This window comes from Ictalurus punctatus, chromosome 8 (assembly GCF_001660625.3).
Source record: "Ictalurus punctatus breed USDA103 chromosome 8, Coco_2.0, whole genome shotgun sequence".
Classification (NCBI taxonomy): Eukaryota; Metazoa; Chordata; class Actinopteri; order Siluriformes; family Ictaluridae; genus Ictalurus; species Ictalurus punctatus.
This window is the reverse complement of record NC_030423.2, coordinates 2,372,056-2,397,478: the sequence shown is the minus strand read 5'-3', so window position 1 is coordinate 2,397,478 and position 25,423 is coordinate 2,372,056. Positions and strand designations below refer to the sequence as shown.

General features: G+C 40.8%; 2 protein-coding genes across 9 annotated transcripts in view; one reads left to right on the top strand and one right to left on the bottom strand.

Annotated features, from left to right (window-relative positions):
• Positions 1 to 1,549: 1,549 nt before the first annotated feature.
• hdx (highly divergent homeobox) lies at positions 1,550 to 24,364 on the bottom strand. Of its 4 annotated transcripts, none has more exons than XM_017474700.3 (11): positions 24,274 to 24,364; positions 12,064 to 12,328; positions 11,559 to 11,705; positions 9,277 to 10,380; positions 6,518 to 6,568; positions 6,281 to 6,427; positions 5,598 to 5,799; positions 5,413 to 5,492; positions 3,099 to 3,194; positions 1,963 to 2,085; positions 1,550 to 1,866 (listed from the first exon to the last, which is right to left on the bottom strand). In XM_017474700.3, the coding sequence occupies exons 2-11, from the start codon at positions 12,097 to 12,099 to the stop codon at positions 1,717 to 1,719; spliced, it is 2,136 nt and encodes a 711-aa protein (XP_017330189.1). In that variant the 5' UTR covers positions 12,100 to 12,328; positions 24,274 to 24,364; the 3' UTR covers positions 1,550 to 1,716. The 4 variants fall into 4 exon arrangements, with proteins under 4 accessions (XP_017330189.1, XP_017330187.1, XP_017330188.1 ...); XM_017474698.3 differs by lacking the exon at positions 24,274 to 24,364 and adding an exon at positions 14,994 to 15,174; XM_017474699.3 differs by lacking the exon at positions 24,274 to 24,364 and adding an exon at positions 14,237 to 14,907.
• LOC108269120 (MICOS complex subunit MIC27) overlaps positions 16,847 to 25,423 on the top strand; it is a 189,687-nt gene continuing 181,110 nt past the window's right edge. For 3 of the 5 annotated variants that reach the window (XM_053682157.1, XM_053682158.1, XM_047157044.2), the window contains exons 1-8: positions 16,847 to 16,925; positions 17,219 to 17,323; positions 18,850 to 18,972; positions 20,059 to 20,113; positions 20,515 to 20,613; positions 20,740 to 20,831; positions 20,928 to 21,114; positions 22,113 to 22,280. In XM_053682157.1, the coding sequence (XP_053538132.1) occupies positions 16,914 to 16,925; positions 17,219 to 17,323; positions 18,850 to 18,972; positions 20,059 to 20,113; positions 20,515 to 20,613; positions 20,740 to 20,831; positions 20,928 to 21,114; positions 22,113 to 22,210 (771 nt within the window). In that variant the 5' untranslated portion in view covers positions 16,847 to 16,913 and the 3' untranslated portion in view covers positions 22,211 to 22,280. Of the gene's footprint in view, positions 16,926 to 17,218; positions 17,324 to 18,849; positions 18,973 to 20,058; positions 20,114 to 20,514; positions 20,614 to 20,739; positions 20,832 to 20,927; positions 21,115 to 22,112; positions 22,281 to 23,050; positions 23,075 to 25,423 lie in introns of those variants that run through there. The other 2 variants (XM_047157045.2, XM_047157046.2) reach the window with 2 other exon arrangements.

Genomic DNA, 25,423 nt, shown 5'->3' with positions numbered 1-25,423 from the left:
TTTTGATAACTTTTGTCCAAGTTGGTCTGAATATGATGTACGCCAAGTTTGGTGTTGATTGGACGTCATTTCGAGGAGGAGTGGTCGACAGGAAGTACACTTGAATTTGTTTCAAGTCAACTGGAAGACGTTGCTGTGTGTTCACATCAGCATACCCCAGGGAATTAGAGGGGGGAAAAAAGAACTGTGAATTCAGCACAAACTCTTCAAATGAAAATTGTGAGAGTTCTTGACCACGCAGACATACGGAGAACATGTGAAACGCCACACAGACGGTAACCTGAGTTCAGGATAAAGCCAGTTATATAATACAGCTCATCTGTTTCCATAACCTTGTACGTTAACCTTCCTCTAAACCCATTAACACGGTCAGTTGTTGACCACAGGACACTGCTGGCTGGATAGTTATTATTCATATTTACAGTTGGGTCCATAAGTATTTGGACAGCGACTCAATTTTTCCTCATTTTGCTTCTATACACCACCGTGGATTTGCAGTTAAGATGTGTTCGAAGTGTAGACTTTAAAACAGCTTTAATAAAAAATATTTCATCAACCATTTAGGAATAACAACCTTTTTATTCCTCCATTTTCACAGGCACCCCTCATCAAATCTTACCATCTCTCTTAATCACACCATCTTTAGTGCAGTTCATGACAACTAGCTAGCATTCTCTCTGCTAACCGAACCTGGTCATGTATCTCCTTTACAACACCAGGAGAATCTCCATAGAGCCTACGCAATTGCTTGTTCAGTCCGTCGTCATCTCAAGAGTGGACTATTGTAACTCATTCCGGGCAGGTCTTCCCCTGCATGTCATTAAACCCCTGCATCTGATCCAGAATACAGCTGCCCACCTTGTTTAATCTCCCACAAGTTCTCCAACATCAGATTTAGAAATTCTGATGCTGGCCTACAAAACCATCCGTCTAAAACCCTGCACTGTACCATGTTCCCCTTTCAGCCACAAGCATGTCTCGACGTTCCTCAAGACACCAGGAAAGACGAGCGTTCCAACTGGGTACTGTTTTCACACTTGACACGAACTCGTCTTTAACAGGGTTTTTTAGCTTTATTTTAAGGTACAACTGGTATTTGTATTTCTTGATGGACATTACAAAGCACTTCTTTACGTCATTCTGGATACAACCAGCTTCCAAATGCTGAAAATGTAAACGTACTAATAATGGATACTTACTGAAAAAACATGGATCAAGGGCTCAGGAAGCACTGTTGAGTATCGATTCTAAAATACCGTAACAGAAACCATGTCGCAGCCTGCATAATCAAAATATTGTTCATCTATAAAGATTTGACGCAATTGAGTACATCCAAGCGAGTCAAATAAAGATGACGCTCAGGTACACCATCAATATATATTATGTAAAAGATCACTGCTACATTTTATAACTTAAACACTGAATGTCTGATTATCGACACATCAAATGGACAGCAGTTTAAATAAAACATCACGCAAAGAAAAAAAAACATGGGCATGAGATACCGCGCTCTATAATTCTCCTGCAAAAGGAAAGACAGGGAGGAAACTCAATTTAGAGAAGAAGTTTATTGATGAAGGACTGGATTTATCCAATCTGATACGCAGCAAAAAAAAAGGCTGCAGTGGGTCTGTTAGTTCTTGTTACACAGGCACGGTGTACAGGTAGTGAGTGTGTGTGTGTGTGTGTGTGTGTGTGTATACAGGAGAGGATGGACTACTGTCCCATGGGCTCGGCGTCCCCCTCCCCCTCTGATACAGAGGAATCCTTCTGACTGGAGTTCATCTCCATGCTAGACTCAGCATTCCTTTCTGGACTCAACACAAAGTCTTCTTCCACTTGGTGAGGTAGGCTGGCTAAAAGCTCCTACCACAGACATAAGCAAAAAGCTGAATTTTTATCTTTTTTTTTTTTTTTTTTAAAGTATAGATTTTTCCAGCAATATTGTGTTGCTATACGTACATGCTGTTTTTCAGTGTCGCTGCTCTTCAACGCTGAGAGTAGGCTTTTAGTGAAGGTCCTCAGCTCAAGGTACTTCTGTTTTTGTCTCTCGAGCTCACTCTCAAGGTACTGGACTTCCTCGTGCTAAAAGACATATATGGCAGGATACATTTCCAACAATTAAACCGACTTACACGCAGACATAATCTTAATCGTTTTGTTTTAAAGAGTGAAAAACAGTGCTATAAGCAGATGTAGTTATAACTAGAAATCAAAATTACCCCACCAAATTTGTACGAAATTAAATGCAGGATATTACAGACGGCCTTTTCTCTCCAGTTTTATTCTTGGGAGAGTTTGTCATTAATATATATATATATATATATATATATATATATATATATATATATATATATATATATATATATATATATATATATATATATATATATATATATACACACACACACCCCAAGCTCAAAATACAGCTACTGTTTTCTTTCAAATATTTGATATAGATGAATTATGATTTTCTAAATTGCTGCAAAATATTACAAGCTAAATGTCAATAAATTATACTAAAAGCGAAATTTACCCTTCCAAATTATTTGTCCCATTAATATGTCTATGCAAGGCTTAGTGAAGCTGTTGGTGTCTGAGAGCAGAAAGCAGAGAAGAGCAAACTCCTAAAACTTGCCAGCCTTGTGGAAACATGATTTTTTTTTTTCACCGAGGGAGAGGATTATAGTTGAGTGGGAGCACATAGTTTTAGGCGCGACCGACTATGTGTCACGTGTGCCGAACGGAAATCGTGTGTGTCGATCGGACATTAAGATATCTCGGTGTTCTAGTGTGACTATGGTTTATGTTCATTTGGTTTTCCTTTTTCTTCGTGTGCTCATTTAGTTCAGCGTTCTCTGTAGAGATCGTCTAGCGGCGATTTCCCAGGGTACACTTGGGCATATCTGCGATCAGTGGCAAGACTAGATAAGAAACTGACTTTTGAAATTTGGTGGGTTGGTAGTAGTTGTGTTTCTGCACAATGTAATCTGCTCACCGTTGCATTTATTAACAAGTACTAGTTGTGAGTAGAAAAGGAAAAGAAAAAAAAAAAAAAACGATGTATGATCGTTACTATATCGTAAGGAACTACTTACTTTGTACTCTAAAAGATTATGCATGTGTTCCATATCAGTGGCCATCACATCACTGTCATCTTCGTCATCATCACCTTCATCAACTATTTCAATCTTCTGTTTGGAAATGTAATCATAGTACAATGTGAACTCATGCAGCTAAATACATGTACAAGCATACTTAAAGAAGGCTTTCGATTCATTTATTAGTTTTTTTTTTTTTTTTTTTTTTAAGTATAACAATGAAGACATCAATACTGTAAAATAAAGTTACAAATAGAGTAACTGCAGCAAAATAATACCAGCCATTATATATACAGTATTATATATATGGTGTATGCATGTGTGTGTATGTATATATGTACAATCATGCTAAAAAATAAATAAATAAATAAATAAATAAGTACACCCCATGGAAATCGATGGGTTTTTGGACAAGCAAACATCTGGTCATCTTTGAAACAGTACCTATTAATGAAGTTGATATACTTGAACAAGACCACAAGAGAAATGAGCTTTTTCAATCATTTATTCAACAGGAATATCAATAGATGTGGTATTCTTCTGTGGAAAAAGTAAGTACACCCTCGGCTCAGAAGCTAGTATTGCCTCCTTTAGCAGAAATAACTTCTTGTATGTTATTTGCATAATTGTCCACGGGGCTTGCTGGAATTTTTGACCACTTTTCCATGCAATATTCTTTCAGTTGCAAGATGTTTGGGAGTTTCTTACATGTACTGTACGTTTCAACCCCCCCCCCCCCCCCCCCCCCCCCCCAACATTGCACTGAGATTCAAATCTGGGCTTTGACTAGGCCATTCCATAACCCTTCATTTCTTGTTTTTGAGCCGTTCCTTGGTGGATTTGCTCGTGTGCTTGGGATCATTATCGTGTTGAACGGTCCACTTTTGCTTCAACTTCAACTTTTGTACAGACGACCTCACGTTATCTTCAAGCACTATTTGACATGATACAGAATTCATAGTTGAGTCAATGAATGCAAGCTGTCCAGTCCCTGAGGCAGTGAAGCAACCCCAAACCGTAACATTTCCACCACCGTGCTTCACAGTTGGTATGAGGTGCTTCTCCTGAAAAGCTGTCTTTGATCTGCGCCAAACATGTCTGCTGGTATTGTGACCAAACAACTCTATCTGTTGATTCGTCTGTCCTGAGCACATTATTCCAAAAGACCTGGTCTTTGCCTATATGCTCAGTGGCAATCTGTAGTCTTGCAAAGAGATTACAAAAATCTCTTTCTGATTGTAAAAGCATGCACTTTGGCACCAACAGCTGCAATACTTACAAGCAGATCCTGTGATGAAATTTTGGGATTTTGGAGACTTATTCGAGCATCAGACGGTCTGCTCTTGAGCTGAATTTGCTGGGACGGCCGGTCGGTCGTGGAGAAATCGGCAGTCGTTTGTAGATAATTTTTTTTTCATGTATTCCAAATAATTTGGAGATCTGTTTAAATCCCTTGCCAGACTCACAGGCACCCCCCCCGAAGGCCTTACGGAACTCTTTAGATCTTGGCATGATGACACCATAATAATAGGCACTGTTTCAAAGTGGATCAAATGTTTGCTTGTCCAAATACGTTAAAAAAAAAGAAAACACACAAAAATTTCCATGGGGTGTACTTATTTTTTCACATGACTGTATAAATAAGGAGTCCTGAAACAAAATTACAACACTGCCATCTTCTTTTCCTGACGTTCAGTTATATAGTAACAAACCGCTCCAAATGGAGAATCATTCAGGGCTAAAGAAAAAAATCTTCAGGGCTACAGCCCTGAACGCCCAGGCGAGGTTACGCCCCTGAAGCGTCTGTCTGCGGGCACGCTAGAGACGGGAATGCGTGGCCTGCATAGGCTACTTTTGCCAATGTGGCCCACTCGGGATACAGCGTGCTGTAGTCACGGACTAAGCTACTTCGCAAGCTGTCAGAAAAGTATTTGTGTAAGACAGAGACACTGTTTAGGTATGCATTCGCTTACATACTTTGTCTAACGTATTTCAGCTTTTTTTTTTCCATTTTAAATTGGACATTTCTAATTTGTAACGGTCAAAAACAGAAACTCATACATACATACATACATGTGGCAGCTTAACAGAAATGAAGCTTCTTTAAATGGGGTTTTGTTTTCCTGGAAATCAAATTCACTGATGATATTTGTCTTATTGACGTAATGGAAACACACATTAAACCAGCGGTGTTCAAACATTTAACTAGTGTTGTAACTGCAGTCTGAGTATAAGCGCCGCACATATGCAAACGCACACACTTTAAATATTATGCATATTCATATTTCATATGAAATATACTCCAACCTACCACATTTTCAGCAACGGTAGAACTATTCAGTCCATCATTTCCATCCTCGTTCTCCCTCAGATAAGAGTCACTCACTCCATCTTTAAAGACATGATTTTTAAACGCTAAAAACACAAAACTGTAAAAAGACTCGACCGACAGAGACATAATTACTGGAACACGTTTAAACAGAAACTGTCTCCTACCTTCGGATAAACAAAGCGACAGTGCATCATTCTGCTCGCTGTCCAGTGCTGGCTCAACAGACTTGGGCTTGTCTCCCTCAGGGGTCAAAGGTGACTGGAGCTCTGCATTGGATACTTTAGGAAAGGTCGCTGGCCCACCTTTGGGAGGTGGAATATCAATGCCCATCAGTCGATACTTCCTCCTACGATTACCGATCCATGTCTGCCATAACAAGTTTAGCAAGAACAAATAAAGTGTTGCATTTACTGTATTTTAATATAAGGTATACATTTAAGCAATTTGTGATGTACCAATGCCCTCTTTTTTATTGTCAATACCGATATCGGAGCTCCACCCCACGGATTATGTTCTTTAACCTGAGCTTTTATGCTGGTACTGAGCTTACTGTTACTGTCTGTGTAGAGTTTCACATGTTCTCGCTGTTCTCTGTGGGTTTCTTCTGGGTTCTCCAGTTCCCTTCGACTTCCCAAAAGCATGCTAGTAGCTGGATCGGCTATGCTAAATTACCCCTCGGTGTGAATGAGCACGTGAACGTGTGTGCACGGTGCTCGGTGATGGACTGGTCTTTCATCCCGAGTGCATTTCCATATTTCACAAACAGCTCTAAAAAAACACACCGCATGTGGGGTAATATTTGGTGCACTTTAAGCATGCAGAAATGATTAAGAGGTGACCTACAGACCTTAATAATTTCACTGTCCACGCTGAGCTTAGTGGCGGCTGCTGCAATCTTCTCTCTGCACACAGAGCCCAGACTGGTCATGCCGTTGTCCCAGTACCTCTTTAGTGTGTACAGATCGTCGTCACTAAACTGGGTCCTGTCCTGGAGCTGCATAGATACAAGAGTTAGAAAAAAGGTTGCTTGTTCATATCCTGGACATGAGCGCAAGGCATCATAGGAAGGAATCGGTGCACTCACTGTTCTTTTACGGGAGTTGCTAAGAAGCCAGGGAGATGACATGATACTTACCTAAGAAAAGACACAAAACATCTTATGAGTAACCTCCAGTCATTCAACCATCTAGCCACCGTGTAACACGTCCCACAATGCTTGCCTTAGTGCAATAAAATACATTCAAAATGTTCACGTTTTTGTCAAAAGATGCCATTAATCCCATTTTCTAAAACATGCCTACATCATCAGATATCGTCAGGCATGCACAGATAATCAGTTACAGTGGTGCGTGAAAGTTTGTGAACCCTTCAGAATTTTCGATATTAATAATCTGCATAAATATGTCCTAAAACATCATCAGGTTTTCACACGGGTCCTAAGAGTAGATAAAGAGAACCCGATTAAACAAACCAGGCAAAAATATCACACACAGTCATTTATTTATTGAGGAAAATGATCCAGTGTTACGCAACTCTAAGTGGCAAAAGTATGTGAACCTTTGCTTTCAGTATCTGGTGTGACCCTCTTGTGCAGCAATAACCGCAATTAGACGTTTGCGGTAACTGTTGATCGGTCCTGCACGTCGGCTCGGAGGAGTTTTAGCCCGTTCCTCGGTACAGAACAGCTTCGGCTCTGAAGCTGTTCTGGGTTCACGAGCTTTCAGGCACCGCTGTGTATATCTATACCGTGATATTCAACATCATAGGTTTGCATATCAGAGACATATTAGATGTCGGTGCACACTAACGATGCCACCTAATCTATCCTAGCAAAATAACATACAGTATTTAGCTAAGAAATGTACAGCGAAATCTGGCTAGCTAACTGGCTAGCTAATGGGTAACCATAAAAACACATGCTTAAATCAAATACTACTACTACTACTACTAATAATAATAATAATAATAATAATAATAATAAACTGTTTTATATAGCACCTTTAAAAAGGCCCCTCAAGGCACTTTACATAAGATTATATAGGCATATATATATATATATATATATATATATATATATATATATATATATATATAAACAGTTAATAATAAAATACAGTTACAATTGTTAAAAACAATAATAGGAATAATAATAGTTCAGTAACGGAAAAAAGTCATCAAGTAAAAGCACTCCTAAAGAGATAAGTTTAAAGAGATTTAAACACACTAATAGACTGTGAGTTCCACAGTTTTTAACATAAGAAAAGGCCCTATCACCCTAAACGAGTCTGTGAGACAGTTAAGAGACCAGAATCGGGGGAGCGGCGATCATGTTTTTGGGAGTAATGGTTTAAAAGCTCGGCCTTATTTCTGTTTAGACAGAGAGAAAACTTTGAACTTTTTTATCTCTGGAATTCCACGTGAAAGGAAAGCGACTGCCACGTTCTCACCGGGTTTCGAATGAGCGCGAATCCGTGTGTGGTCTGCGTGAAAACGGTCGTTAAGTGTATATCGAGAGATCTTCAGCGCTGACTACGAGGAAAAATCTAAATGCTAAAAAAGTAAAAGGGGCCCAAGATTGAACCCTGAGGGACACCACGGCGAACTGAACCCATATCTGACCTCCATCCGTCCACCCAGAGAGACAGACCGCCTACGTTCTGAGAGGTGAGCTCTAAACCGATTTAAAGCGGCCGCTCAGACGCCAAAAACGGTTTCGAGACGGGTAAGTGAGATCAAGAAGAAAAAGGAAAATCACTCGACAGCGCACGCCGAAAGCAGCCGAGAAGCAGACGACGCTCGGCTCCAATGATGTGCTCAATTCTACGTGGGAAAGTCAATAAAATGTTGTCCATTTTGAAGGAAAAGCCACAGGTTTTCTCTCAGTTGCAGCCTGGTTTCCATTGGATTCACACCACACGCCGACTATAAAACCACAGAGCAGATTTAACAGATCGTGGACTAATTGCAAACTGTTTTCCGCCCACGTGCACGACAGGAGGCTACACTAGGTTTCCATGCACATTGAATTCTGACACATGACATCTATCAGAAACGTGGGTGGGTGGGAGGGAGGGAGGGATGTCCGCACCCTTCATTTTGTGCCAGCTTGTTTGCAGGAAACATGGCGCACACGAGCGTTTTCGTTCTCTCTGCACTGCAATTTGTCAAGAGGCAGCAACTTTGACAAAGCAGGGAGAGGGAGCGCTGCTGGTGCACTCACAGTGCTGTAGACAGAATGCCTCATCAGCTCTCTAATCTCCACATCCGATTCAACGTTCAAGCCCCGTGTCTGCGTCCGGGTTCGGCAATTCCGTATTATAAATTCTTTAATCTGATATTTTGAGACGCTGGATTTTTTTTTTCCCGTGAGCCGTAATCATTGACATTAAACCAACGACAAAAAAAGTCTTGAAATATTTGACTTTATGTGTAATGAATGTAATGGCACCCTGTCCAGGGTGTACCCCGCCTTGTGCCCCATGCTCCCTGGGATAGTGTCCAGGTTTCCCCGTGAGCCTGAAAGCGGTATAGAAGATGGATGCAGTGAATCTAGAATATATATATATATATATATATATATGAAAAGTTCCCGAAAAGAACTATTCAGAATTTCACATCGATTCCTCATTAGATTCACTATTTCACATTAACTCTTCAGGGAACACCTGCTTTTCCCCGAAAGTGGTGCATGTTTATTGAGTAAGATTCTCTGTACATTCCTTTACCTCCGTCGTCATCATATAACACAACAGTGATGCGTAAAATATGAAGCGATATTTATCAAATATTTATTTATCAAGCAGTAAATCATGCTAATAAAACAGGAACCCAGCTTCACTATACCTTGAGATTGGGCATTCTTGATGGAGAGGACTCTGAGAAGTGTCTTATTGGATAACTGCCACTGGAGCCTGAATCAACCAGCAGAGCACTGTTGGTTTGGCACCCTTTTTCTCCAAAATGCACAGAATTGGGGGAAGTGTGCGCCACCTCGAGCAGGTTCCTTGCCGTCACAGTGTACATACCCTGGCTATTAAGTGTTGAAGGCTCTTCTGTTGAGATCCTACTGTGCTCCAGTGCACTAACGTTGCTACTTGCGGACCTGCCGAGCTGCATCTGGGCGCCCATGTTCGCCAACTCTTCTTCCCGCGAATACTCGTCGTCTGCATCGCCCGTTTCCATGGCGATCGAAAACGTTTCCGAGGAATCAGGCACACGTGTTTTTCCTATCCTGTGATCTTGACTTGTTTCACTGGAAGGCCGTTGTGAGGCCTCCGCTAACCCGGCGATGGTGAACACCTGCTGGATCCTGACCCCGCTTTCTGAAGTACTTGCTGGGGGCGTCCGGTGTAGGTTCGTCACCGTTTGTTGGGGTGAAGTTGGGGCCCATTGCTGGTGTTGTGGGGCACCACATTGCTTCACCCAGCTGGGGGCAACTGATGCCAGGTCTCGAGGCATCCTTCTCATGTGACTAAACATGAAGGTGTTGGAGTTGGGGATGTGAGGAGATTTGCGTTGGAGGGACACCACATCCGGGTGCAAGGCAAGCCTAGAATGCAGATTTGTTTCAGTGTTCGGATTTAACGGTACTACCTTTGCAGCTGCCCTGCTCTGTGATGAAGACTCTAAGCGGTTGACAATGTGTGGGAGAGAGTAGGCACCAGTCACTATTACATCATTGTTGTTTTTGGATCCATTAGTGCACGGAGAGGAGGAGGAGGAGGAGGAGGACGACGAGGATGAGGAAAATGAAGGGCCAGAAGCTTGGCGAGAAAGGAGGTGAACTGTAGACGGCCCACGCTGAACACTACGTACAGCAGCCATATCTGTCATTAATACCGGGCCAAGAGTTCCTCCAGCACTGACAACGGCATGGTTAGACAAGCCCACCACGCCATTCTTATCGGCTTTGGAAGCCAGCTTTCGTCTCTTGTTGCCTACCCACGTCTGCAAAGTCACAAACAGGAAACTATTAATGCAAGATCCACTTTGATTTTTCCTCTTACTAACTGCTCGACGTGCTATAGAGTCTAATCTGAAAACGTTCCAAAAACACTGACGGATCTAGCCTTTAATAAACTCTATCGAGTACTGAGCAATACTGAGTATGCGACTTATCGTACGATACGCTGGTAAAGCAACATAACAACTGACCTTCTTTCACATCATTTTGACACAGAACGAAACTAAACAGATGTACAAATGATTTGAGGACGCTTATTCGTACGCAAGTGCATATACTGCTCGATGTAAATCACCTGTAGTTTCTCAAGCATGTTCTTCAAGTTCACAGAGAGCTGAAAAGAACAAAATTACATTATGTCCTAAGACAGAGGTCCTCAACCTTTTGTAACTAAAGCCCCCTCCCCACCTCACCCCCCAAGCCTCCCCTATCATGCGGCACACCCCCCCCCCCATTACAAACTGAATGCGTCTGCTCGATTCAGCGTGAGCCAAATGAGTCAGAGTCGCAGCACGGATCAGATTTCATTTATTACGTAACGAGAGTGAGGCGAGCTGACTGATAAGACGGGTAAAGGGGGAAAAGAGGGAACCCCCCCGTTAGTTTTGCGGTCAGTGTAGGTTTAAATTCCTCATCTTTCCGCATGTACGCTATTGGCTGTTTGCTGCAAACATCTGGCTTTTATGTGCACACCGGGTAAACCTTGATTCAGGGTTAAAACCTGGGCTATCCGAGAAAGTTGATAACCAGCGTCACGAAACCTGTGAACCCTAATTAACCTTAATTATATTTGTTTGGTTTTGTCAACTCAAAACTTGAGTTTTGCAGCTCTGCTCGTTTCGTGAAGCAGGCGTCTGGGATTTTCACATGCATAATTACGAGCCTATTGTTCTCGTTTACACAGACTGGTGCGAAAAACAAACAAACAACCCCCCCCCCCCCAAAAAAAAAAAAAACACTCAGTGAGTTGCAGTTCTGCAGGTGGAAACGCTTTGTTGATGAGAGGTTCACTTGATGGTTTTTTTGTTTTGTTTTTTCGCACCAGTCGGTGTAAACAAGAACAACAGGCTCTGAATTTTTTCTCTCCAATTCCCTGATCTCAACAAAACATTTCCTCATGACCAATTGAGCCGTAAAGTCCACCGAATAACCAGAGACTTACCCGGACCACGCTGAAGTCAAGCTTGGTCTCCTGAGCACACTGAAGAATGAGCTGGAAGCAGCTTTTGCTTTGATTGATCATCCCATTTTCATAGTAACGCTCAAGTATACGTTGCTGTTCGGCAGTGAACACAGACCGCAGATTCATCTAAAGAATAAACAGGGAATATGGGGGAAAAATTTTTTTTAAATTTTACACGAGCATACATTCTCTCATAAAAATAGACACCGGTCCATCTTATTGTTGAAGCTACACAATGCAATGTCTTTAAAAAAAAACAAAACATGGTGACAGACAAGTTACGAAATAGTCTTCTGCAATTAGCTTTTAATATGTTTTTCTAACACAGATGGCCAGAGAGTCAATTATCAATGTCTTGCATACAACAGCTTTAAAAAAAACAAAAAAAAAAACGCAGATGGTCAGTCATACGCCGAATCATCCTGATTGTTTCACACTCAGACGCCCCGTTCTGAGAGGTTATTCACGTATGCACAGTACTCACAGTATGCACACCCCGCTTCTCCTGCCATGCTTCCATGCTTCAGGCGAGGTGAGAACGAGATCCCGGCCACTGCGCTCCGGTAAGCCATTCAGCATGTGCAGGATCACTAAGGAGCTCCCTTTTACTTCGCTGATAATTTTTTGAACATCTCATTACAATGTGGCACGATCTAACATATTAGGGGGCAATCTGATGGGGCTCTTCACTCTGTGCCATGACTGGACTGTAGGTGTATTGGCTCTCGAGGCACTAGATTCAACTACGTCTGTAAGACAAGAGAGGAGATATGAGGAAGTGTGCACTGGTGAAAAACAAACAAACAAACAAACAAACAAACAATCTACCACAACAATCTAGCAAACAGTATGGTTACCATAGACAAGAATTCCAGCACATTTCCCTTTACTTACAAAAGTGTGTGTGTGTGTGTGTGTGTGGAGGGGAGGGATCCTTGAAACTCGCTTATATTGGAAGTCTATGAGCTGTTGTTGAATTTGGTATATAAATGGTTAATACACTTTCCTGAAGGTCATGTGACATCACTGGGCCAACACTGAAAGATTTCTGTGCCTTTAATGTTTAAAGTGCACCTGTTATGGTTTTTCAAATATTCCCTTTCATGTAGTGTGTTATATACGTAGCTGTTTGTGAATGTAAAAAGTCTGCAAAGTTTCAAAAATCAAAGCGCACGACAAACGGAGTCATCGACTCCCAAACGAAGGAACCGATTCTGAACAGCTGAAACGAATCGTTAGTGATTCCAGACTTTACTTCCTGTACTAACCTACGTAGGTTTGGAAGAAAAAAAAAGCCCCGCCTCTGGTCTTCATAGTTCCAGCTGTTCAGAATCGGTTCCTTCTTTTGGGAGTCAATGACTAGGTTTACATGGACAGCAGTAATCTTATTATTGAGCTTATTCTGAATAAGACAATATTCTGATTAAGGTGTTTACATGAGTCGCTTTTAGAAGATTCCTTTCATGTTCCCGTTTTGCACGTTATAGAACATAGATCGATTAACGTCACACGTCGTTATGTCACCGCGCCACGCCGTCCGACGTTCCCTCCGGAATTTCACGTATAGTCTTCGCTATGGAACCGTATACAGTTTTGGGTGTTTCATTTTTAATTTTACAAACGCTTCAAGTGCGGTTAATTATTTGTCATGCTATACGTGCTAATAGGCGACCGCTTGAAGCCGTGGGCTGCGTCCCAAACCGCGTACTTATCTACTATATACTATATAGATATACATGTATTTCGCCTACTATATAGTAGGTAAGTACGCGGTTTGGGACACAGCCATGCTCTCTTGTTCGCTTCAGCGCTGCCGTGTGTGTACGTGTCCTGTCGCAAAATGCGGTGAAAACTCCCACACGACGTTAATAGTGCGATTAAGGTGTGTACACGTCTGTAACGCACGTCCATAATGCGACTAAAACATGAATACTCCACACGTCTTAATTCGATTTGTGTTTACGTCGAGTATGACCTTAATCGGATTAAGGTCACCAATAATCGCAGTTTCTTAATCAGAGTATCATCAGAGTATAATCAGGTTAATATATCGGAATACTACTGTCCACGTAAACGTACCGAATAACTCCCGTTTGTCCCTGCGCTTCGATTTGCGAGACTTTGCAGACTTTTTACATTCACAAACACGACGTATATAACACACTACATGGAAAGGTAATATATGAGGGACCATAATAGGTGCACTTTAAAGTAGGCTTATTATTACAGACAATTCAGGAGGTTGTTGAGAAGGTTTTTTTTTTTTTTTTTTTTTGGAAATTTCAGTTAAAACATGTGGAAACAGTCCTTCACTTATGATGATTTTATTTATTTATTTATGTGTAATGTACTTTTTCCAAAAAAAAAAGGAGAAAAAATGACAGTCTATCGCCGCATTATTAAATGAATACAGTGACCAAAAATACGTCCCTGCTGAAAAATGAGCAAAAAAAAAAAAAATAGTTTTTCCTAATCAATTTACTGAGGTAAACCACTGAGAGCCATAAATCAGCACAATTCCTCCAGCCCTGAGCCTCTCATTGACCCAGCAGCGTTCCTCTCCCTCTCGGTAAAAAAAAAAATTAATACTAATACACTACACCAACAACACAACACTAACATGACCTCAGAGTTATAAAAAAAAAATAATAATTCACCCTCTGACAGAAGTTTCTTCAAACCCAGCAGGTCTCATATTCAAACCCGGGTCAGTTTTTTAAACAAAGGACACACGGTGTAGCAAGTTCAGTTGGCCGGCACACTATTGATGATGTGGTTAGCTTGTAGCTCCAGTGCTAAAAACATTGTAACAACTCCGAAGCAGAACAAACGCACGAGCGGTTTCGCTTCAGTCGCGGATACATCGGGAATCTTCCAGAAAACGGAAGCGTTTAATTCGTGTCCGGTCGTTATCGTGGATATAAAATGTATGGGAGCTTCGAAAGAGAAGCCGAATAAAAGGACACAGGCATAGCAAGGGTTATTCGTTTCATTCGTGCTTTCCCAAGGCCCTCAGTGCGCATGGCTAGCGACTGAAATAATGTTTACTTCCATCTCCAGTGCAAGTGAGGACGAAAACGCACATCCATCCATCTATCTATCTATCCATCCATCCATCCATCCATCCATCCATCCACCATCACAGTCCTGAATGGAGGAAAAAACCCAACGCAACTTTCCGCACAACATTAAGCACCCAGGAAAAAACAACACGAAGTACATCACGACAAAGCGACTGGATTCGAATAACTCGCGCGGTTCGGGAGAACGCTAGGCCCGGGAGACCCATCACCAAGCACGCGAAACTTTTATTTTATATGCAATGATTTTAACGTGACCCAAGCTATTCCGGGCGGTCCGTGTGTGTCACCGAAACCCACAAAAATCCCCCAAGCACATTCATTTAATAGATACCTTTCGTTGTTGACAAATCAGCAGCTGCTTCAATTCAGCACATGTGTGTATATATATATTTATATATATATATATATGTATGTATTTAAAAAAAAAATCACCAGCCCCTGCGCCAGACAATGAAATCAAAACGTCCGATCATCAATTCTAATCATGATCGTGACGTAGCAGCGGACAGGAGCGAATCAGAGGCCGAGATCAGGGCTGTGACATTTGCAGCGCGTGAAAACTGAGAGGTGTTGTCCCGCCCACCGTGACTTTGTAGGGGAGGAACCGGGAGGGAGGTCACTGCTAAAAACAAGCACAAAACTCACTTCCCACCCAGTGTGAGGAATAATATGTGTATATACATGCACACACACACACACACACACATACACATACATATATATATATATATATATATATATATATATATATATATATATATATATATATATATATACACACACACACACACACACACACACACACGTGTGTGTGTGTGCTGTTTGCAGGATACCTGCAGAAAAATGAGAATCCTACAGGTTTCCTGTAGGTTTTTTATTTATTTATTTTCGTAAGGGATGAGTTTTGGTAACAGGACTGCGAAAAATGCGTCCATCTTCCTCTGAGAAACCTTGTAAAAAAAAAAGAAAGAAAGAAAGAAAATAACCAGAGATGGACCGATACACATTTTGAATAGTTAAATATGTGTGTTATTAGATTCAGTTTTGAAAAAGATGAAAATAATTTTTTTTAAAAAGAGATAAAAATGACGTTTAATTTGTAAGAGTTAGAACAAGGAAATGGCACCCATTCGGTGGAATGACCCTAAAATAAAATTACAAGTCTTTTCAAAGACTGTTCCAGCTTTTGAAAGTGACTCATTCCAATTACTTCCGTCATCTTCCTCCTGTGATGAAGGACTTCACCTTCTCCATTCAGTAACGATTCAGTCTTTCGATACAGTGGCGGATTGTCCGTTGGGACAGAAGGGGCATCCCCCACCAAGCTCCCATCATTTATATCAGGGGCATCTCCCAATATAATATAATATAATTTAATAGGTATGGAAAGTAAGAAGGGAAATAAAAGACTGAGGATTGGACATTGCAAGTTAAATGAAACTCTTCATGTTATCGGAAAACACCCGACAGGAATATGTGTGCCAGGAATGCCAGGAAACAATTAAGCACATCTTATAAGATGTGATGTAAGAAATTTATACAAGAAAGTCGAGAGTTCAATTCAATTCAATTCAATTCAATTTTATTTGTATAGCGCTTTTCAAAATAGACATTGTCTCAAAGCAGCGTTACAGAAATATCAACACGGTATACAGATATCAAAGGTGCGAATTTATCCCAACTGAGCGAGCCACTGAGTGGCGACGGTGGCGAGGAAAAACTCCCTAAGATGTTTTAAGAGGAAGAAACCTTGAGAGGAACCCGACTCAGAAGGGAACCCATCCTCATCTGGGTAACAACAGTTAGTGTGAAAAAGTTCATTATGGATTCATATGAAGTCTGTATGGCGTTAGGAGCAGCCGTAGTCCCAGCAGTCTGGAATTAAAGAAGATTTGAGCTCCATCCAGAGGCAGAAAGGATCTGGATCTCTAGTATCTCCATAAATTCGTGTGGGGCTCGGCGAAAGGAGAGAGGGAGAAAAAAGATAATTGAGAGTTGAAGAATCAGCTACGGGAAATAGGTATAGTAGAGAAAAATGTAAAAAGTATAGTAGAAAACTGACCAAGGACGGAGATGTCTGTTTCATTTCCTAAGGAGGACGGGACATGAAGGACGAATTGAATTAATAAATAGTAAGTTACTGTGAGACAGCAGATGGCAGTGATGCAACATTATGGAGGCCAACTGCTGTAAAACACCAAAGACGAAGAAGAAGAAGAAGAAGAAGAAGAAATCTACAATAAGGGGACACATGATGGCCAAGGTATTATTTTAAGTCCAGATCAACAGCGCCATGGTTTAAGGATATTAACCAGTGAACAGTGGGTTAAGTTATAAGCGAGACTAGACGAAGAAAATGCATTGTTTCGTGTAGGATATTGCATACCCATATGAGATCTACAAGTTAGCTCACTTGCTATCTATGAACAGTATTGGCTCATCAGAGAGCTAACATCACCCCATGTCATCTTCTGCTCCATGATTTCTTCTGAACATTCACTTGTTTTGCAATTAGCCGCTAGTCAGCGTCCCAGTTCTTTTAAATGTGCTTCTCAGGTGGTGAAGGTAGTGGCTGTGCCCGTGGTGCTGGGATTTGCTTCTCTGCGCATCACTCACAGCATGAGTGAGGATAAGCCGGAAGTGCCGCTCTCACCTCAGCAGGTAATCGATGCGAGAAGAACATAAAGAGTGTGGTGTCTCTGCAGAACAAAAAAAAAAGAAGGTGTTTTCCAATTATTGGGCCTTTTCAGACCGGGATAGGCGTTTTTCAACCTCTTTACATGATTTGTTCAAATAACCCAAACTCTAACCGTAAGCGTAGTTGATTGGACGGTTGAAGAACGCCGATCCGGTCTGAAGACGCCCACTGATTGGGAAATGCCCATTTATGTTCCGCAGAGACCGTTTCATGGACATTAACCCCTTACAGTATAATCACGTAGTATTACTCAGTTAATGTGTAACCAATGTCATGGAATCTTCTTCAGGAAAAATAAAAACGTCAGAGACACGAGGTTTTTGATGGTTTTGAAAAGAGTTTAGACTTTATTACCATAGACACAAGAGCTGAGTCGGTTTGCAAAGCGACCGACTTGGCACAATCATAGCTCATGTATGTATATATATATATATATATATATATCAATCATCTTATATATCAACAATGACCTCATTGAGTGAGGGTTTTTCCCATGTTTTCTTCTAATCACATCCGCTACAATTATTTCATTATTTTCTTGCCTTATCTATAACTGTGGCGTGAGCTTAGTCAGATTATTATTATTATTATTATTATTATTATTATTTTTAGGCAGTATCTTCATAGTGATTAGCATTACACTTCTAATCATAAGTCTTAACAAAACACTCTGAGATGAGAAGTAGCAGATAAAGAGTGCTGGGAAGTAAAAGATACAGTTAAGAACTGGGTTAGGGTTAGGAGTTAAGGGTTAGGGGTTAAGGGTTAAGGGTTAGGGTTAGAACCGTGTGCCCAGTGATTTCACATATGTGACCTACTTTGATCTGAGTTTTTTCTGAGAAATATACTGACTCTTGTACTATCTCTTACATTGACCACACATGAATAGATCTCATTTGATTTCTTGCATGTACTGTTTGCTTTTGAAAATATATCATACTAACACACACACACACACATATCCTTGAACATTGGTGCATCTCCTCTAACACAGGTGGCGTTATCAGAACTTGCACATTTGGGCACACGGGCCTTCGCGTACGACGTTCCGTATTTATCTGACTTCTGCAGTTTGAACAATGGCCCACTCATAAAGCCTGGCGATAATAGTGGATACACGCTAAGGAATAACAAACTCCAAGCTATCGAAGAGACACAGAGGACAGGCTCAGTGCTATTCAGAAAGATACTAACTAGGAGTGAGAAATGGGTGCTCGAGGATTTCCCGCAAACTAGAGTTACATCAATTTGTCCTGGTTCCTTTGATTACTATACATAAATGCTCTCATATCTTATACGCGATTGGATTCTAAAATATTCCATATCGATGCACTGCATGAACGTTGACGCGTGTATCATTTTTAAGGATCATAGCCGGAGTGGCTGATCGGGAGAATTCTCAAGTCTGGCATGGAAGGAATTTAGCCGTGTTGTTATTACTGCGCTATCATTGCCTTTTGTTGTAACTGTTTTTCTCTTTACTCCTCAGCTGTCGATTTACTTAACCCTGCCACAGGAGAGGCTCCGCTATTCGGAAGAACAGCCAGGACTTCTGCAGAGTAGTCTTAGTAAATTCAGATGGAGTCTGCAGTCCTATGTGCAGAAAATGAAAGTATGAATACTATATCGTCTTAACCATAACATACAGTGGTGATTACATCAGTTCCTGAGTCTAGCACAATGTGGTCATTTCATACTGTTTTGATTTAGCACTCGATTGAATCTGGAACATAATGAATGGAGGTAAATCGGGTGTATTTGAGAAGGGAAATTGTGCTGTAATGTGGATCTCCGAAACTGGAGTGCACCACTAATGTAATATTCAATATTTCATAATCGATATGACATTTTACCTAACTGTAGAGTCAGTCCCATGACAAATCCCTGCTTTAAATCGAATCGTGTTACCTTTATGATAAGTTAATTATCAAGTTAATGTAGGGGTGTAACCGTACGTTTCGGTTCGATTCATGATGCTGGCTTCATGATTTGATTGGATGCGATTGAATGCAGAACAATTATGAATTTTTTTGTTTTTTTAAAAAAAAAAAAAAAATTATTTCTGAATTGTAAATAATGCATATAAATGCAAATAATGCTTTCTTTTTTTTTTCTTTTTTTTTTTTTTTCGGTGTGTGTGTATAAAAATAAAAATCAAAGATACAAATATACTACAGGTTCGCCATATCTTAAAAAATAAATCAATCGATCAAGGTAGCCTATAATTATTTATTTATTTATTTATTTTTTCTCCGAAAACTTGATCGAACTAACAAAGTCTCTGCAAGTGATCGATCGAAACATAGTGAGCTCTGTAGCAGTGCCTGACGTGTCATTTTAGCCGTAAATAGAGATACAAGATGGCTAAAATGCCCCGGTTCCACCACCGCGCTTTTCTCGAGCGCCGTAGATCGCAGAGGCGCGGCGCTGATGTTGTTTTAATGCTACCGAAGAGCTCATTTGAGCTCCTATAGCATGCTTGTATGACCATATAACATAATGACTGTCGGTCATTGTGTTCCAGAGCCAATGCCTCCAGTGTATGCTCATTAGATTTTAATTCTATAGGTTGACCTGGACCTCGGGTGTTCAAACATTGCAGCTGAATTAGATGCGTAATGAATACTCTAGGGGAAAATTTTACTGAAAATGTTAAATCGTCATCTTGTCACATGTATGTGGTTTTGTGTTTATTCAGAGTGCTTGTGTGTCGGTTAAAGTAACAGCCGTGAACCTCTACTACGGTGGCGCAGGTAAGAGAGAAACACACAGGCTGGATGTTTATTTGCTGATTATCCTGAACCAGAGGTTCCCAACCACCGTACGTTCTCACCTTCTGTGCTCCTTTTACACTTTACACCGGCTGTATTGCGAAATGTATCGTAGCGTCATATCTCTCTACTGCTGATCATGTCATCATGATCAACTACATTCATAACTAGTATATTATCATTATCCATTAACTTATATCGCTTATAACCTAATATAACTTAGAGGCGATGGGCTTCTCTTATTCGCGCTTTTGTTTCTTGGCACTGTCACTTGCCGCCTTTTTTTCCCGCCCTAGACACCCTTGGTGAAAAGGTTGGGAACCCCTGCGTCAAGCCATAATGTTCAGGTTTTTTTTCCCCTCACCACAATGCCCTTTTCACAGACGTGTACCACTTCCTTAAGGACCCTCCGCCTGGAGTCGTGCCTAGGATTTCTGTAATTGCAGTGTCTGGCCTCGCTGGTATGATTCTTGCAAGAAAAGGTGAATAAATATAGCGGCATAAAATACCATCATGATTTGTTGGCGTTCACATATCATGTTTGTTCGCACTGAAAATGTGTCCAGAGTGATTAAAGTTTGAACCTTGTTTTCTTTTTCCGAGTTCAGGGTCGTACCTAAAGAGACTGGGACTACCGTTGAGTTTGGCCTCTGCTGGATTTGCCCTGTGTTACCCTGTACAGACTATAGCCATGCTCAAGGTGAAATGCTAGTCCATAAGGTGCTGTTCAGCCATTATTATTCTTGTTATTGGTATGTCTGCAATCTGTTGAATTTCACTCAATCCATTCATTTAGGTAAGTGGAAAGAAGATGCATGCAGCCTCACAGTGGACAACCTCTACCGTTGCATCTCTGCGGAAACAGGACACACTTCCAGCTGTGCCTGTCGAAGAAAAACTCTCCTCGGCATCATCTCTAACTGCTGAGAGCCAACCGGAGATGCCATGTTTACAGCTCTCAGGAGTGCTCCAAACTCCCACAGGTGACATTCTATTGACAGCATAAAGCCTAAACCTACATTTCGCCCTGTTTCCATTAACTACAGTAGAAAGTATTTGATGTTATGATGTATCTAGAGTAACACGTATTTGCTACTGTACATAATGGAAGCCACACGTTAGTTCATGTTAGTTTATCCTTTTTAACAAGAAATGCAGTCTTTACAGGTGAAGCATACGGGCTCAAACCGAGACTAAACATTCAGCGCTATTAATTGCTTAAACCGTCAATTTAACACGGCAAACCTGGGCAGCGAGGAATACCGATCAGTCGCACGTTCCGATATTTTTGATCACTTGAAAAAAAAATGGGTAGGTTCGAACAAAAGGTGCCATATTCTAACTTGTTTAACACATCTTGATGTAACTATGAAAGCCGACGAACGCTGAAATTCTGATCGGGCGTCTCGTGTTCGTCTTTTAATCTCAAACCCAAACGTCTTCAGTGTGTAGTGAAAACAATAGAATTGGCGTCGCTGTCCCAATACTTTCAGAAGGAGCTGTGTAAATACCAGGAAATAAAAGCTGAGGTTCTACACGCTCTCCTCGTAGTCATCTTTCGATATTAAACCCGGATGTCTTCCGTCTGCAGCAAGAACAAATCAATCGGCCGTGCCGTTCCAATAGTTCCAGACAGGACTGTAAGCTAGACTCAATGCTTTCCATTAAAAAACAAAAACAAAACAAAGTTATTTAGAAACTGGAAGATTTGGGCAGCACGTCAAGGAGGAGGAAACAAGAATGTTTCTACGTTGATGTGACATTCAATGGGAAAATGGAGTGAATCAAATGGGCAGGTTCTTGAAATTTCACACCAGGCATTGGCGTCAGGAATTGGTATCATTACATAAAGAGTTTCAAAGTGTCCATTTAATGGAAATGAACTCCAGGCAAATATTTCTAATGTTACTTTTTTAAATTCTTCAATCGTATACGTGAATGTAAGGGAAACTTGACTAATGTCACAATCCTCTCATGTCAGCTGTCCCAGAGACGCAGGAGTGTGAAGCAGATCTCGACGTAATGGACTTTGGACAGTCTTACCCAGAAGACGCTGACCTTTACAGCACACGCAGCTGAACAGAGCACGTGCAAAGCGGATCATTCATTCATTCATTCACGCTCTACTCAAATCTGCTTTAGGAACTCGGTAAGGATGTGATTCATCAAAGTGTCGTTCTGGTAATGTAAATAATAATAGACAGTACTGACGTTAGAGACGTGTGGCATATTTTGACTTCATAAATGGCAGCTTTTGTTGCTAGAAACATTGTCGTTTGAACAGTATTTATTATCCCCGTGAACCACTAAAAATGAAAAGTTGCTCAGGTAGAAATCATTCATTTTGTTGTTATTAATTATTGAGTGATGTACAAATATAAATAACTGAACCCCGGGTCAATATCGAAGTCCGTATGTTGTGTCTTTAAGAATAGACCACCTGCTTGCAGGTCGTTACTCAGTGATGTCTGGCTTGTCCAAAGTGGGAGGTGGTGCAAAGCCCACCAGGTACAGTCTCCGCCAAAACTTTGGGAACAGCAAGGCCAATTCTTTTATTTATTTATTTTTTGAAATTGTTCTTGTCGTTGTTTTTGCTATATGCCGAAGACGTTTTCATTTGAGACCAAAAGATGTAAAGAAGATGATAGATCAGAAGTTCAGCTTTCATTTCCTGATATTTAGGAGTCAGGCATCGAAGGTGCTGGAACCCTGTTGTTTTTGTTTGGAAATCTATGGCAGCCCCTAAAACTGTATGGTACAAAGTTGAGAAATTTCACCAATTTTCGAACTCTGCAATTTTCGAACTCTGCATCTCTGCCTTTACGATCGAAACATTGAATCCTTGGTTCATGTAGATTTTTAGTAGAACCCATCCATCCATCCGTCCATCCATCTTCTATACCGCTTACTCCTTTTCAGGGTCACGGGGAAACCTGGAGCCTATCCCAGGGAGCATGGGGCACAAGGCGGGGTACACCCTGGACAGGGTGCCAGTCCATCGCAGGGTACAATCACATACACACTCACACACCCATTCATACACTACGGACACTTTGGACACGCCGATCAGCCTACCGTGCATGTCTTTGGACTGGGGGAGGAAACCGGAGTACCCGGAGGAAACCCTCGCAGCACGGGGAGAACATGCAAACTCCGCCCACACAGGGCCACGGTGGGAATCGAACCCCCCGACCCTGGAGGTGTGAGGCGAACGTGCTAACCACTAAGCCACCGTGCGCCCCCTAGTAGAGCCCATGACATGGAATAAAATTCTGTACATGATGACATGATACCAAGTCGTGTCAATACAAAACTTTTCTATCCACTGTTTTTCAGTTTCCGCCATTATGCAAAAGAGGATGTTTGGCTAGATCTCAGCAATGCTTTGACATTTTCACAACAAACTTGGCAGACATGTCAAAAATTATGTCTCGAGAGACCTTCTTTTTTTTTTTAGGTTTAGTCTCATTTCGTTCTTGGTCAACCTGCTCTGTCTAGTTATTTATACACCATTGGTTTGTTTATTTTTTTAGGACATTGCTATGCCCAATAAATAGAATTTATACTATAGATAGCTGTCTGATCTTCATGTTGGTTTATGTTGTGGATAAAAAAATGTCATAAAATAAACATGAGGGAGACCTAGTATCCAGTGAAGGGGAGAAGAAGAAAAGACGGGCACCAAGACACACAGAAGCGGTGTGAGGCGGATATTGACTGATATTGAATATTGAATTGGATTCACACTTTAGAGATCTTAGATCTTTAAGAGTAATACACTATGGTTTATTAGTCAAAAAGTCAAAAAGAAGTATACGAGCTGAGGAGTGCTAACACACACACACACTCTCTCTCTCTCTCTCTCTCTCTCTCTCTCTCTCTCTCTCTCTCACACATACTACTATAACATTATAAGAATAATAAAAAGGAATATTAAGATATTATAAGGGTAATATCTTACAATAATAATATATATACTCTTTATAAAATAGGATATGTAGGACAGTAGAACTGTAATGATATTATGAAGTAGGAAGTACAGTAAACCGTTTTTTCAAGCAGTATGACTATATATATAATAGAGATATAGAGCAAATATGAAAATAAATTATAAACTAGAAATACAGGAAAATGTAACTTACTCATAATTCAGATGGTGAAGATTCTTGTCTCGCAAGGAAGGCCTTAATTTGAAGAGAAAACCATGAGGAGCCATTTATAAGGGCAGCTGAGTCAAAGTGCCTCCCCCCCGGGAGATAATAGTAAGACCAAGGTCACTCTAGATTGTTTTGTCTCTCCACTTTTGATTCTATGGGTTATTCAAAACCTTTGGTTTTGATTCTATGTGTAAGTTGAAAAGCCCTGTTTTTTGAGCTATTGGTAAGTGGAATAGCCTTTTTTTTTTTTTGAACATAATAGTAAGGTAGATGAGCTCTTTTTTAACCCTATTGGTATTGATATCATAGTCTTCTTGAAACCTATGGGTTATTTACTGTGTAAATACAGTATAAATACTGGAGCTTAAGCTCAGGGTATCAGATCACTTCTGAGAATTCTCATCGGTGCGGATCTCGTGTGGTGGAACGGAACCAATAAATCTGGACCCTTGCTTCTTCTCACTCACGGCTGGTGTCTTTTTTCTATCTCCAACTGGGCTCAGAGGTAGATGTGAGGCTAAATTTGAGCCAGCATTTATCCTTTTTAAGGAGGCGTTGACCAAAAGTAGACATTCAGATCTATTTATTGTATAAACAAACAATTTAACAGCGTATACCTGGGCAACAAGAGACACCCGTCAATCAGGTGTTCAAATAATTCCGATCGCTTAAAAAATGGCAGGGTGTCAAACAAAAGGTGCATTGTTCTAAGTTGTTTAACACGTCTAGATGTAAATGTCAAGAAGTGAAAGCTGAAATTCTGTTCTGTCGTCTCATAAGTCATCCTTTGATCTCAAACCCAGATATCGTCAGTGTACAGCAAAAACCAATTAACGGGCCTTGGTGTTCCAATATTTTTGGAGGGGGCTGTATATAATGCCCCATACTGTAGTATTACATTGCTCTTAATACTGTGGTAGTATTAGAATAAGTATTGTTTTGTGCCTTTGTGTAAATTGTGTGTTTTTCAAACAATAAAACGATCATTATTTTCTAATATATTTTCAATGGAAGCTCAGACTTTTGGATTGCATTGTGTAGAATTTCATGGAGTTACCCAGTCAACCAATCATACGACAGCAGTAGAATCAATGAAAACGAGACAAGAAAAAAGTTTAAAACGTCCAGAATCTTT